Source organism: Ursus arctos, unplaced genomic scaffold (genome assembly GCF_023065955.2).
Source record: "Ursus arctos isolate Adak ecotype North America unplaced genomic scaffold, UrsArc2.0 scaffold_24, whole genome shotgun sequence".
Classification (NCBI taxonomy): domain Eukaryota; kingdom Metazoa; phylum Chordata; class Mammalia; order Carnivora; family Ursidae; genus Ursus; species Ursus arctos.
The window spans coordinates 36,119,963-36,133,607 of NW_026622919.1; the positions used below are offsets into that span (position 1 = coordinate 36,119,963).

Below are 13,645 nucleotides of genomic sequence, written 5' to 3' on the forward strand. Positions count from 1 at the left end.
TAGCTCCGTCGTTCCAAATTCTTCCCGGAAGCCGGCAGAATATAAATTAACCACCACGCCGCCGCACGCTGAGAGAACTTCCGCACATCCATATTCCCTTTTGTCCCCCCACCCCTAACTAAATCGCCCAAGGGAACAAAGGCCTCAGCAGCAGGCCCCAGTTCTTGCCTCCGGGTGCCAGACGTCGGTGCGGCGCCCCCAAACACCTTGCCAAAAAGAGCTCTGCAGATGGAGATTCAGAGCTGTGGCTTCCCCCCGAGGATGCGAAGCAAAACCAGCTAAGAAAAGTAAAACAAACGAGCACAAAATTACACTCCAACTCAGGCCCCATGGACTTCTTTAATTTCGGCGGGAGCGGAAACGGAAGTCCCGGTGGGGTCATAGAGTGGGCTAGTTCCGGTTCCCGGGCCACGTTCGCGGCTAGAGCGCCTCCCCTCCGTCGGCCGTCCGAATCCCCCGTTGCTTCGATTTCCGGGTGCGGCTTCTGTCGTAAAGCCGAGGCCTCTCTCTTCAAACGTGGTGTCGTGGGTCCTTCGCGCCTCGCCGGGGGTCTGCGCGCGAGGATAGGCGCGGGCACTTCGCAGCCAACAGCTGGAGCCAGTCCTCGCGTACCGGGACCGCCCTGGCACCTCTGATCCCTCAGAGTTGGCCGACTTTTAAGGCTTCACGATTGAGTCCCTGATTCGCAGCCTCCAGGACTGCAGCTCCAGAAGAGAGCACTCCTTCGCCCATACCTGTGCCCCATAGGCATGCTCTGCCCTGTGAGGTGCAGCATTTGACATCCCTACCCCACGTTACCACTTCCACCTTAATTTCTGCCACGTCTGCCTTAATTTCGTTCTTAACCTCCTTAATTTGAGACCCCTCCCCCTCCTGCTTCCAGAAGAGGTCTTTTTTTTCCCCCCAGTTCTGTAAAAGAGGAGTTTTGGGTCTCTTGCAGAAAGATTACCTTTAAGACTGAACATCTGTTTGATAAGTAAAACAAGTTCATGCTTACTAAAGAGTTTGTGGGCAAAGCGAAACGCAGTGCACATAGGAAACTATGGCTGAGCACGGGGCTCACATCACAACTGCTTCTGTGGTGGATGACCAGCCGTCCATCTTTGAGGTGGTAGCACAGGACAGTTTAATGACAGCAGTGAGACCTGCTCTTCAGCATGTGGTTAAGGTAAGGTATGAATTCTCTGAAAGGTTTTGGAGACAACTGGGTATAAACCAAACCAATAATTTGGGTTTATTTGGTTGCCTAGGTTTTGAAATTGCCAGTTAGCGCATAATTCACATCCTATGATTTCAGGGTTATTGAGTCCCTGTTATGTGTAGAGCCCTGTACTGAATACCCAGCACTTCAGGAAGTGACTTAAGCCCGAAGTATTAGAATTCAGAGGAGAAAAAGGAAATGTGAATACAATGCATAGTAATTGTGAAATGGAATTAAATTCTTTTATTAATTTACTTTGTTTCAGGTTCTTGCAGAATCAAATCCTGCCCATTATGGCTTCTTTTGGAGGTGGTTTGATGAAATCTTCGCCCTGCTAGATCTTCTGCTCCAGCAGCATTTTCTGTCTAAAACCAGTGCCTCATTTTCTGAAAATTTTTATGGCTTAAAGCGCATTGTAATGGGGGACACACACAAGCCTGAGAGATTGGCCAGTGCTGGCCTCCCAAAGAAGCAGCTTTGGAAGTCAGTTATGTTCCTGGTTCTTCTTCCCTACCTGAAAGTGAAGCTGGAGAAGCTGGTTTCTAGCCTGAGAGAAGAGGATGAATATTCAATCCACCCCCCTTCTTCCCGCTGGAAACAGTTTTATAGAGCCTTCCTGGCAGCCTACCCATTTGTTAACATGGCGTGGGAAGGCTGGTTTTTTGTACAACAACTTCGCTACATCCTAGGAAGGGCTCAGCATCACTCACCATTGCTGAGGCTGGCGGGAGTTCGGCTAGGTCGACTTACAGTTCAGGATATACAAGCCCTGGAGCACAGAGCAGCTGAAGCCCGCATGATGCAGCAACCAGCCAGGAGGTAAGTCTCTAACATTTCCCAAAATCTCTCACGAAGGAATTCTAAGATCTTAACCTAATTTTATGAAACTAACCTTCCTCAGTCCACTTTGAGGTATTTCATAAATCACAGAAAAATTTTTGTGTGCATAAAACAAGAGTTGCCATCCTGGTAACCTCATCATACTAGCTACATTTTTATGCATGCTTGCTGTGTGCCAGGCCCTGTGCTGTCTGCTTTACGTCCATTATCTCAATCCTCCTGACAGCGTAATGAAATAAATTCATTACCTTGTTTAACACCTGAGGAAACTAAGACCTAATAGCTAAGTACCTTGCCAAGGCCACATAGCTAGGTGGCAGAACTGAGATTCAGCAGTTCTCAAAACTGTGCTCTTAACCACGATGCCACTGTTAGTGTTTGTGTTCTCCTACAGAGTTAGTGTTTGTGTTCTCCTACAGATTCAAATATATATTCCTCAATATTGCTAAGTCGTTTTTGTTAAGTGAGTTTTTTCTTGATATACTATCTTACACACACACAGATCTATATAATGAATGTCTCACTAATTTCTTTCTCAAAACAAAACAAAACAAAACCCCTAGTCATTAAATACAAAGTTTAGCTCCTATACTTCCAAAATACTGTAAGTCAGAAAACGGAAATCATTTCAAATAGATACTAAAGGAGACAGTGCCAATCTAGCAATTTACTTAATCTCCAAACTGAATCAGTGATTCTGATGAAAAGTGTAAGTGGAACATTTATATTAGTCGTTCTGCGATCATACCTAAATAAAGTTTCTCCTGTTGCTTCCTTGTTCTATTCTCCCGCCAGTGTTGGTGAGAAGATAAAGTCAGTTCTGAAGAAAGCTTTGGGAGGTGCTGCCTTATCCCTCTCTACTGGCCTTTCTGTGGGAGTATTCTTTCTGCAGTTCCTCGAGTGGTGGTACTCATCTGAAAATCAAGAAACCATCAAATCACTGACTGCCCTGCCTACTCCACCACCACCTGTACACCTAGACTATAATTCCGATTCTCCTCTGTTACCCAAAATGAAGACTGTGTGCCCACTGTGTCGCAAAACGCGGGTGAATGATACTGTTCTTGCCACCTCTGGCTATGTGTTTTGTTATCGCTGTGTATTTAATTATGTAAGGAGTCACCAAGCTTGTCCCATAACAGGTTATCCAACAGAAGTACAACATCTAATTAAATTGTACTCCCCTGAGAACTGAAAGGGATTAGCATTTTATCTCATGACAAAATTATTGCACTATAAGGCTGAGAACCTGATTTTCAGCACAGTACCTAGCACTGTTTGATTCTTCTCATCCTCAGTTCATAATTACATGAACTTTACATCACTAGAGTTGACTTCTGAATGACATGTGCATTAACGTTGCCAACACCACCCCCCCAGTAGAAAATTCACATGTAACTTTTGACTCCCCCAAAACTTAACTACTAATGGCCTACTATTGACCAGAAGCCTTACCGCCAACATAAACAATCAATTAACACATATTCTGTATGTTAAATGTATTATATACTGTATTCTTGCAGTAAAGTAAGCTAAAGAAAATATTAAGAAACTCATTAACAGAAAATACATTTATAGTACTGTACTGTAAAAAATCCACATGCAAGTGGACCCAAACAATTCAAATCTGTGTTCAAGGGTCAACTGTATATGGATTCTTTAAAAGGAAATATCCATTGATTTAAACCTTTTAACCTGCTCTCTAGACTCCTACTTAGAGTTTAACAAGCTGGTTAGAATAAGAGAATCAGGATTGACAGGGGACATGGAGGTCACCGTAGAGGAAGTAGATGAAAGAGGATAGTAGAAGCAGCTTTTCCTTGAAGAACAAGCGGTATAGAAACTCTCAGGAAAAAACCAAGTTAGACCTCATAAAGTGGGTGATGGGGAAGCAGGCCTTTTCTTGAGAAAAGAAAGCATTTATCTGCCTATGAGGAAGAGATTTTATCAGTTTGCAAACAATGTGAAATGTGGATCTGCTCTTTACAGAAATACTTAGAAACGGTTTAGAAAAACAAAGCACCTTCCATATACTGTGAGCCACTTGTTAAGTAGCATCTGCTATAGTGTATCAACTTTTAAGTAAGATTCCTTTATGAGCCATACATATCTTTTCTTGGGAAACTGGTTAAAGAAAAATCGGGGTTGAGGGTATATACAGAGCAGTCTGAAGATTTCAGTGTGAAAGCAAAACTAATAAGCAATCAAGAGATGACATAAAATACGGATTTAACTATGATTGTGCAAAAGAATCTTTTAATAAGCTCTTCTTGCTGTTAAGAGTTTGCTAAACAGGCACGAATTATTCTAAGTTTCTATGAAACGCTTAAGTAAATTTTAAGAATAAATGTTTTTGGCAAAGAGTTATTCCAAGTTGTCAAGATTATATGGAAACTTAAAGATTACCTGAGGTAACCTGGGGACGCCTGGGTGGCTCAATTGGTTAAGCCGCCTCCAACTCTTGGTTTTGGCTCAGGTCATGATCTCAGGGTCGTGAGATCAAGCCCTTGGTGGGCTCTGCCACTCAGCGTGGAGTCTGCTTGGGATTCTCTCCCTCCCTCTCCCTCTGCCCCGCCCCCTGCTTGCTCTCTCCCTCTCAAATAAATAAATAAATCTTCAAAAAAAATTACTTGAAGTGTTTAAAGTACATTTTCATTCAGACCACCTCTGACTTTGAAGTATTTTTGTATCGACATTTTGCTTTTTTTTTGTTGTTGTTAATCCAATACTTGGAGGGAAAAAACCTCTATTCCAACAGCAAGAATTCAGCTTGTGTGAAAGATCCTGTATTAGAAATACTACAGAAACACTTAAGTTGCTTATGTAGTAAAATTCATGCCACGGGATTGTCAGGTTGGTGAAAATAAATGGATAGTGGAAGGATGAAAATAATTTAAGGGCCTCTGGTGAGAGAGGTGTTTTCTAATATTTTGACTCATTTAGCAATTAAAAAGAACATTCTCTGATAGTGCAAAGTTGATAAAATTATATTTTGAAATGGAATAACCTATGGATTTGAAAATATTAACATTTTTCTGTACCATAAGAAGAAATAATGAATATTTGTTAAAGTTCTCGTTAAATTGCAAGGTTTTATCAAAACAAACACCATAGTTAATTAAACATTTTTAATACAGTAATCAGTCCATAAGAAAACTGAACCAGATTCAGGATGGAAATAATGTAGTCCTCCACGAAGATATCAAAGCCAGATTTTTCACCTTAACCTAAGAAGGAAAACATGAAAGTATCAGCAATTCAAAAGAGTATCAAAGAAACACTCATACATAATAAAATCAGTACCCAAATAGATAAGAACATTTCAATGCGGAAAAACCACAACCACAATCAGCTCAGAGAGAAGATTAAGGAATCATACCCTGGTCAAAGCCAACACTGAATCAATGGCAATACCAGGTCAGACTATACTTCACTCATCATCGCATCATTGCATATCACATCCTTATATACCTAAGAGCAGCCTAACGTTATTTTCACATCCAAGAAGACTTAGGTTAACCTATGAAAAAAATAAAGGCTTCTACATAGATAAGTTTTGACCATGGACTTTCAATAAATATTTTCCACTGTGCTTGCTTTAAAAACTCTGCTGTACAAAAATGCAAACTTGAACAGGTTTTTGGTTTGGAAGAGCTTTTTTGTTTTTGAAATATAGGAGTGGAGAAGCATTTACGGTTCAAAAACTTCTTTTTTTAATGAGCCCAAACACCATGCATGATAAAATTCCAGGATGTCTGTCAATTACAGTCTAATTCTAAAGCAAAAGCTTTAGAAAAGATTTCCCACTAAATTCCATTATAAAGTAAACTCCTTTTCATTTAATATACAGTTTGATTTACAATTCTGCCAACGAAAATAAAAAGCATAGTCATAAAGTTTTTATACTGGAATCTTCTATCTTAAGAGTGCTAGACCCAGAGAGGCTATGTATTATTGCCAAAGGTCCACAGCAAATTAACTAACAGTAGAGCTGGAAAGAGAACAAAGGTCTGATTACCAGATTTACATGTTTCCACTACCAGCTAAATATGAGGTTTAATTTCATTTTTCTCCAGGCCATGGGCAAGATAAAAGAAGCAATGCAGGGGCGCCTGGGTGGCTGAGTCAATGGAGCATGGGACTCCCGATCTTGGGGCTGTGAGTTGGAGCTCCCTATTGGGTGTGGAGATTACATAATATCTTAAAAAAAAAAAAAAAAAAAGGCAATGCAAAGTCTAGGTAATTCACAACCTGGATAATCAACTTCTGAATAAGAAAGCTGACTGCATTTCATTTATTCTAAATGACACCTTCTGGTGGTATGCTATCACTGACATGGAAAAGTACTTGGATCACAGTGTCACCCTCCGCAGCCTATCAGCATGGTATTGTCAGTATCTAACCATTCTGGAGACAGGACATGCTTCCTTCAGCCATCCATAAATGTTAATAGATCGATACTCCTTAGTTAAAAACCGGCAGCCGGCAGAAACTAAACTCCATAAAAAGAAACTAACAAAGTGCCCGTTTTACAGGGGTTATGCTTGAGCCTTTAGCTCAACATCCTCTACGAGGTGAAGTACATGTTAAAAATTAGGAAAACAGAGGCTGAGAGAACTTTGTCTAAAAGCATGAAACTTGGGAGCAGAGGTCCAAATGTGCTCTCACCATACACAGCAGGCACACATCCCTAGTTCTCTTCCTCAGTACACTTTGCTCCATCCGGAGTGCCTCCCCCAACGCTTGCAATCTGGAGAACGCCTAATTATAGTCTGAAAACCTTACTCAAACGTCACCTCAGTAAAGTGGTCTCTAACCCTCAGTCATCCTCTCTTCTGACTCCCACAGCACTTCTCCCCACCACAGCACGCATCGCACGTCACTTATTCACCCATGCACATCCCCCACATCCCGTCTACCCCACCAGCGCCACGACTCTGAGTTCCTAAAGAACCAGGGCAGTGTCTTACTGGCCTCTGCATCCATTACACTCAGAACGGTGCCTGGTACATGGGACGAGGGTCAATAAATGAACGTTTAATTCAGTCAGTGGGCGACCCTCCCGCCTAAACCTTAAGCTCCTCGATTATAAAACCATCAGCACAATAACAAAGCCAACTTACCTCCAACATTGCAGGTGGGTAAAGAACATACCTCAAGCATCTCTAAGCCCCAGCCCCCACCCAAGCTTCTACCTCATGGCTGCTGCACGGCGCCCCGCGCAGGACAGCCAGTGCTTACATACAGTGAACCCTCAACAAAATAATAATAAAGTCCAACCCCCAACTTCAGCAAAGACTGAGAGGAGCCGTCCTTGCTGGGAAATAAGAGTAAGGCCGAAGCCAGGGCTCAAACCAAAGACCCAGACAGGAGTCCGCAGCCCGCTTTCTTAACTCCTCAAGCTCCTATGCCCTATCTCGGGAGGCCTGCAGAGACTAATGGCAGACGACCCTCAGCCTTTTGGTCCCTGGCTACAACCGGACCCGGTACTGCTTTCCGCTTCCCGCTTCTCGCGGGCCTCAGCCTCGCTGCCCCGCCGGCGTCCCCAGCCCAGGAAAGCCCTCACGGAGCAACCAATCCTACGGCCGCCAGCGCATCACGTGGGCGACAGTCTCTGTCTGCGTAGGTTAGAGGAGCAGCCAATCGGAGGGCGAGGAAGCGTCAGGGGGTGGAGCAGGCCGGAAAGCGCAAGCGCCTTTTGTGTTGCTTCTTCGCGTAGGGTTTTCGTCCAGAGGCTAGTGCGTTTCCAGGCTTTGAGCGGTTCCTGCTTTCCTCCCAACTCCCTCCCTTGGGCTTTGGGACGTCTGTTGCCCGTTGCCGGTGCCTTACTTCACAACTGCAAAGGGCGTCTGAGAGAGTTGTGCCTTGGCTTTCCGGGAGGAATTATCGATTCAGATAGTGATCCAACAGGATTTATTGCGCATGTCCGATTTCCGCGGGAGGGCTAGGGGTTAGGGTGGACGGTGGAGGTATATGTCCCTCTCGGTCCAGGGAACTCTGGCTGGCCGGGCTCTTGGACGCTTCCTAAATAAGCAGGAGGTACGGCAAGAAAAGTGCAGCTAAATATCAAAGAAACGCGCAGGAAAGACTTCCTGGGAGAGGTGGCATTTGATCTGAATCTTGAAAGAGGGATAGGTTTTAAAAATTAGGAGATTCTGGGAGAAGGAATATTTTAACACCCGATTTAAATGAGAAAGCGTGGGGGAACTTAAAATTTTAGGGAAAGTCGAAAAAGTGTGTTTCAAAATTCGGTGAGTTAGGAACCCCAGGAGAAAACTTAATATATATGTCCTCTAGCAACAAAGACAACAAAAACCCAAAAATGCCTGGGGCACAACCCAGACATACTGAATCAGGTATTCTGGGATTGGAGCCCAGGCAGATGTATTTTTAAGAGGTGCCCCAGGGATGATTCTGATGCACACCGAAGTTTGAGGACCACTATTAGTGTTAAAGAAAGGGGGTGGTGGGAGATTTGAAAGACAAATCAAGACTTTGTCAAGGACGGTGGCTTGCTGGCTGTGTAGATTACGCTACTCTGGAGGAAGTAGGAGATTTGAAGATTTCAGTCAGAGGAGATCCATGATCAGAGCTGTACTTTAGAAAACAATATGCAACTGTTTTTAAGTAGATCAAAGGAAGGCAAAGTAAAAGAAGAGGAGATATTGCAAGTGATTATAATGGTATAGGTGAGAGCTAACAAGAGCCTAAATTAGGATTGTGGCAGTAGAAATGGAGAGGTGACCTATGAATGGCAGGTGAGGAATGTGATGTCAGATAGGGAAGGATAGAAGGTGTCAACCTAAATAAAGAGGAAAACTGAGGCAAGCTCAAATTGTCAAAAAGATGAGTTTATTCAGGAATAGCAGAGGAGTTGCAGCTCAAGACATGCAAACTGTAGCTAACTACAGTGAGTGCCTTGAGGGTTTGGGGTAGATTGTATTTATGGGCAGGGAATGCAAGGAGGAGAGAGCTCAGTTAGAGACTTAAAATAAAAAACAAAGGGAGACCAGCTTTGAAAATTCACCAAGCAGACAAAACCAGTCCAGTCATACAAACAAAACTCAATCCAGTTTATTTTGCAAGACCGACCCCACCTGGGTCATTTCTTGTTCATACCTCTGGAAACCACAAGCAAAACTTCCTAAGGTTGATATGAGGCAACTCCCTATCATTGAAGAAAATTCCAATATCAGTTTTCTGTAACCCACGCATCTATGGGAAATGAGTCTCAGCCCTTAAGTTTTATTATCCTGCAGGCACATGTGTGAGATTCATTTTATATCCTCCGGTTCCATTTTAGATTGCAATTCTTTCACAAAGGACATGAAGAAATAAAAAGGAAGAATGGAGAAAAATGGAGTGTCTTCTGTACCAGACCTATTAAGGATTTCCATTGTACTTTAGGGACAGGGGAGGTTGGACAGTGAAGATAATGGGTCTTTGCATGTGCTGTTTTTTCTCCCTAGTTTTTGCTTCCTTCCCCATCTCTCCCTCTCAACCTGGTACATTCTTACTTGCAGGTTCCAGCCCACATAGCCATCTCATTTATGAAATCTTATTCTCACAAGCATAGTTATTGTCACTCGTCAGAGTACCCGGAGCACATTGTTCATCCATTGTTAGCTCTCCAGAGTGGCACTAGGGTATAGTGGCTGTGCATGTGGACCACATTTGCAAGCCGTTCTAAGAGTTGAATGAGCACATAGAGAATGCATAGCACACAGAGTGCTCACCTGATGTTATTCTATATGTCCCATTGCAATGAGTTGATATATATTTTTCCTCCAGATTGTGAGCAGGACATGTGCCTCATTTTGGCTAACAGTAAGGCTGCATGGCCGAGTGATGGTAAATGAGATTTGGAATTAGATTGACAGGGGTTTAAATCCCAGCTCTGTTATTTATTAGGTGTGTAGCCTTGAGCTTTACTTCCCTGAATTCAGTTTCTTCATTTATAAGATGGTGAAAATAATGCATGTCTTACAAGTTATGAGGACAATTTGAGACAGTCAAAGTTGCATATCTGGCCCAAAGAAGGCAGTCACTAAATGGCAGTTTTTATTGTGATGTGTAGCCCCAGAGCATAGCACCAGGTACAGAACACAGGAAGTGTTTCATAATTGCTTATCAAATGAAAAATTGACATTATGTGCCAGGCACCATGCTAAGCTCTTTACGTACATCATCTCCTTTCATTCTCATAAGAATTGTACAGAGAAGGGGCGCCTGGGTGGCACAGCTGTTAAGTGTCTGCCTTCGGCTCAGGGCGTGATCCCGGAGTTCTGGGATCGAGCCCCACATCAGGCTCTTCCTCTATGAGCCTGCTTCTTCCTCTCCCACTCCCCCTGCTTGTGTTCCCTCTCTCGCTGGCTGTCTCTCTCTCTGTCGAATAAATAAATAAAAAATCTTTAAAAAAAAAAAAAAAAAAAAGAAGTAAAGTTTTAAAAAAAAAAAAAAAAAAAAAAAAAAAAAAAAAAAAAAGAATTGTACAGAGAAGGCATCATTATCTCCAATTTACACAGAAGGCATCTGAGGCCTGGCTTTGCATAACCAAGATCTCAAAGCTAGTAAGTGCCAGAGCAAGGATTTCAACATCTTTGGTCCTCAAAAAAAGAAAAAAAAAATAGCTGATTGAATGAGAGAATGAAAGTTGAGAGCCTTACTCAGAGTCAGTTAGTGGTGAAGGAGAGCCAGCACCATCGCTCTTGGTCAACGTGCTCTCTGTAGTCTTGGAACCATCTCTATGAATGAACTGAGAGTAGACGGAGGCTGGTATTTGGCAATTTGTGTCTAGTATGTGCAAGGGCTGTGCCCTAAATATCACTGTTGATAAACTGAAGTGCTTAGTGAATACACACATCTTAAATAAATTGGAGGCTCTAGTGTTTAGCCAATTGGCAACAGCATGGCTGGATTGCTTCCCCAAGAACTAAGCAGAAGCACTGTCCAAGCTACTGATTTCAAGTTGTTTTGTATCATGGACATTTGCATTGAGGTTATGAGAATCAGGATGTGAGATCCTCTCTGGCCTGATAACCTAACCATTCATATCCAGGAGGCTTAACTAAGGAAATTCAAAGAAGGAAGAGAAACTCCCTCTGCTCCTCATTCATATTATCCCTCCTCGCAATTTGGTTCTGCAAAGTGCACTGAAAAAGAAGGAGAAGGAAGAGGAGGTGGAGAAGGAAGGGGTGGGGGAGAGGAGGAAACAATCCAGTTCCTAGTTTTCCTGCCCAAATAATGTTCTTCCTGTTCACTGGGAAGAAAGAAAGGAGATGTTTAGGTAGATTACTGCTTTTGAAGACTCTTAAGCAATCCAAAATCCCAAACTTGAAAGGCAGTGGAAGGAATAGGAGCATTTGTAGTAGGCAGACCTGGCTCTGAACTCCCACTCTTCCACTTACTGGCCGTGTAATCTCAGTCTCCAGGTGGTATGTCACACTCCCAGCTTGACCCCTTGCACCCCAAAGCACATACCCAGTAAATGACGGTCATTTTTCTCTTTCTACACATAAGTAATATCAGAAGGATTTCAGTGTGAGAGTGAGGCTGAGAGCTAAGGCACGTGACGGAACTAAAGGTGAGACTGAATTTGGAGGTGAAGTGAGTGAAAAAGCCAAAAGCAGACCTTTGGAGTTTATTATGTTGCCGTGCTGATAGTTCATGACAGCGTCTGTTCTGTCTCCTATCCTGGAAACTCTGTTCAGCCAAACAGGTATAAACAGTAATGCCAGCAAAGCAGAACTTGGTGGGAACAGTAACCTCAGCTAATTAAAAAAAAAAAACTACGGACGTCCCGAAACCCACTTGAGAATACCCCACCACGATAACCGAACTGAAACAGACACACAGTTATTTGATGGTATGATTTCAAGGGAGAGAAGTTTCCCTTGTCTGTTGTAACAAATCACCCCAAACTTGGTTACGTAAAACCACAGAAATGTATTCTCTCGCAGCCAGAAGTTTGACATCAGTTTCACTGGGCAGAAATCAAGGTGCTGGCAGGGCTGTGCTCCCCCCAGAGGCTCTAGCGGAGAATCCACTTTGCGCCTCTCCCCGATTCCAGTGGCTGCTGGCATTTCTTCTCCTGTGGCCACATCGCTCTCTGGACTGTCTCTTTGGTCACATTGCCGCCTTTCCTTTGTGTGTATCACATCCCCTCTGCCTCTGTCTTAGGGGAACACTGGGCTGAATGTAGGATCCACCCAAATGATCAAGGATAATCCCCTCATCTCAAGATCCTTACTTAATCACATCTGCAAAGACCTCTTTTCCTTGTAAGTTAAGATTTACAGGTTCATAATCAGAATCATCAGAGGCTGTTTTTCAGCCTACTACAAGAAGCTTGCTGCAATTTTTTCTTACATCTTATTTTCTTGTTGAAGATTTTTATTTATTTATTTGAGAGAGAGATAACGAGAGAGCGCACAAGCTGGGAGGAGAAGGAGAAGTAGACTCCCTGTCGAGCAGGGAGCCTGACTCAGGGATCAATCACAGGACCCCGGGATCATGACCTGAGCTGAAGGCAGACGCTTAATCAAGACTGAGCCACCCAGGGGCCCCAGAAGCTTGCTCCAATTTAACCAGCATCTCCAAAGGAGATAACTCTCTCATCTGTTTATTTTTTTCATTTAATTGGGTTGTTTTAATTATAAAAACAATTGATGTTCAGTGTAGACACTTAGGAAAGACCAAAAAAAAAACCAACCAAACAAACAAACAAACAAAAACCAACCCAGTTAAGAGAAACAAAAAGGAAAAGAAAAGAAATTAGATAAAAAATCATGTGTAATCCTCTCAGATAGGAATAGCCAGCCCCTCACCAAGGAGCATTTTTCTGGGCTGGGTCTTATGCCCAACAAAAAAGGAAGAGCAGGAAAAAGAAGATAAAGGTAAATAGGATAGAACAAATGATTTGGAGGGTAATGGAATAGGCTGACAATTCTCATAATGGATATGTACAGGGGAGCCTCATTTAAAATAAACGTTGAACTACGAAATGACATTACCTAGGGCAGGAGATGCCTGTATGCGGATATGCGAATATGACACTCCGTTCTTCAGAGGTGGGAAGTTTAGCTTTGGCCCCTCACTCAAAAACCCCCGAATGTGTCCATTACCACTTCATTCACTCCCAGAGGTCAGAGCCTGGCTTACTAATCTGCCCTGTCATAGGCTTTTCTGGAGTCCTTATCAGCCTTCCTCAGTGGGTCAGTGTTACGAAGACTAGGGGAGTCTGGCAGAGTTTCTGCTCCTCCCAGGCTGATATCAAAGGGCAGCAGGAGCTGTGACAGAAGGCAAATATTCAGACCAAAGCCACATGGGGAACTGAAAGCAAGAGGGAAAAAGCAAGAGTATCAGGTAAAAAAGGAATTTTTTTTTTTTTAATCTCATCCATCTCATCTTTGGGGTAATTCATGTCGGAGAACATGAAGGACTTAGTCGAAGAGTAGCTAACTTGTAAACTGGTAAAGGACAGCGAGTGAGAAATTTGGGGAGTGTAGAGAGGATTTCATACGGAGCTAGAATCTCAGAAAACTTTGTATCTATCATAGTCGTTATCAGCATCCAAGTAACATCAGTGAGTCTTGGCGGTCCAGA

General features: G+C 43.1%; 2 protein-coding genes and 1 non-coding gene across 4 annotated transcripts in view; 1 reads left to right on the forward strand and 2 right to left on the reverse strand.

Moving 5' to 3' along the window:
• The window catches only part of AP2B1 (adaptor related protein complex 2 subunit beta 1), a 125,312-nt gene extending 124,938 nt beyond the window's left edge, over nucleotides 1-374 (reverse strand). The window contains exon 1 of one of the 2 annotated variants that reach the window (XM_057318289.1): nucleotides 169-374. The gene's annotated coding sequence lies outside the window, so the exon portion shown is untranslated. The remainder of the gene's footprint in view (nucleotides 1-168) is intronic. The other variant, XM_057318290.1, reaches the window with a different exon arrangement.
• Nucleotides 375-398: 24 nt separating this feature from the next.
• PEX12 (peroxisomal biogenesis factor 12) lies at nucleotides 399-4,667 on the forward strand. The gene is made up of 3 exons (XM_026517599.4): nucleotides 399-1,168; nucleotides 1,467-2,020; nucleotides 2,837-4,667. Exons 1-3 carry the CDS (start codon nucleotides 1,043-1,045, stop codon nucleotides 3,234-3,236), a joined length of 1,080 nt encoding a protein of 359 aa, XP_026373384.1. The 5' UTR covers nucleotides 399-1,042; the 3' UTR covers nucleotides 3,237-4,667.
• Nucleotides 4,668-5,390: 723 nt separating this feature from the next.
• On the reverse strand, nucleotides 5,391-5,487 carry LOC113269220 (Z30 small nucleolar RNA). Its single transcript, XR_003321378.1, has one exon. It is a non-coding gene; the product is annotated as a Z30 small nucleolar RNA (small nucleolar RNA).
• Nucleotides 5,488-13,645: the final 8,158 nt, after the last annotated feature.

Excerpts from the sequence above, each read along its gene's own strand:
- PEX12 (XM_026517599.4), top strand. The coding sequence starts at position 1,043 with ATGGCTGAGCACGGGGCTCACATCACAACTGCTTCTGTGGTGGATGAC. Across the intron at positions 1,169-1,466 it reads CTCTTCAGCATGTGGTTAAG|GTTCTTGCAGAATCAAATCC; the intron begins GTAAGGTATGAA and ends ACTTTGTTTCAG. Across the intron at positions 2,021-2,836 it reads ATGCAGCAACCAGCCAGGAG|TGTTGGTGAGAAGATAAAGT; the intron begins GTAAGTCTCTAA and ends TTCTCCCGCCAG.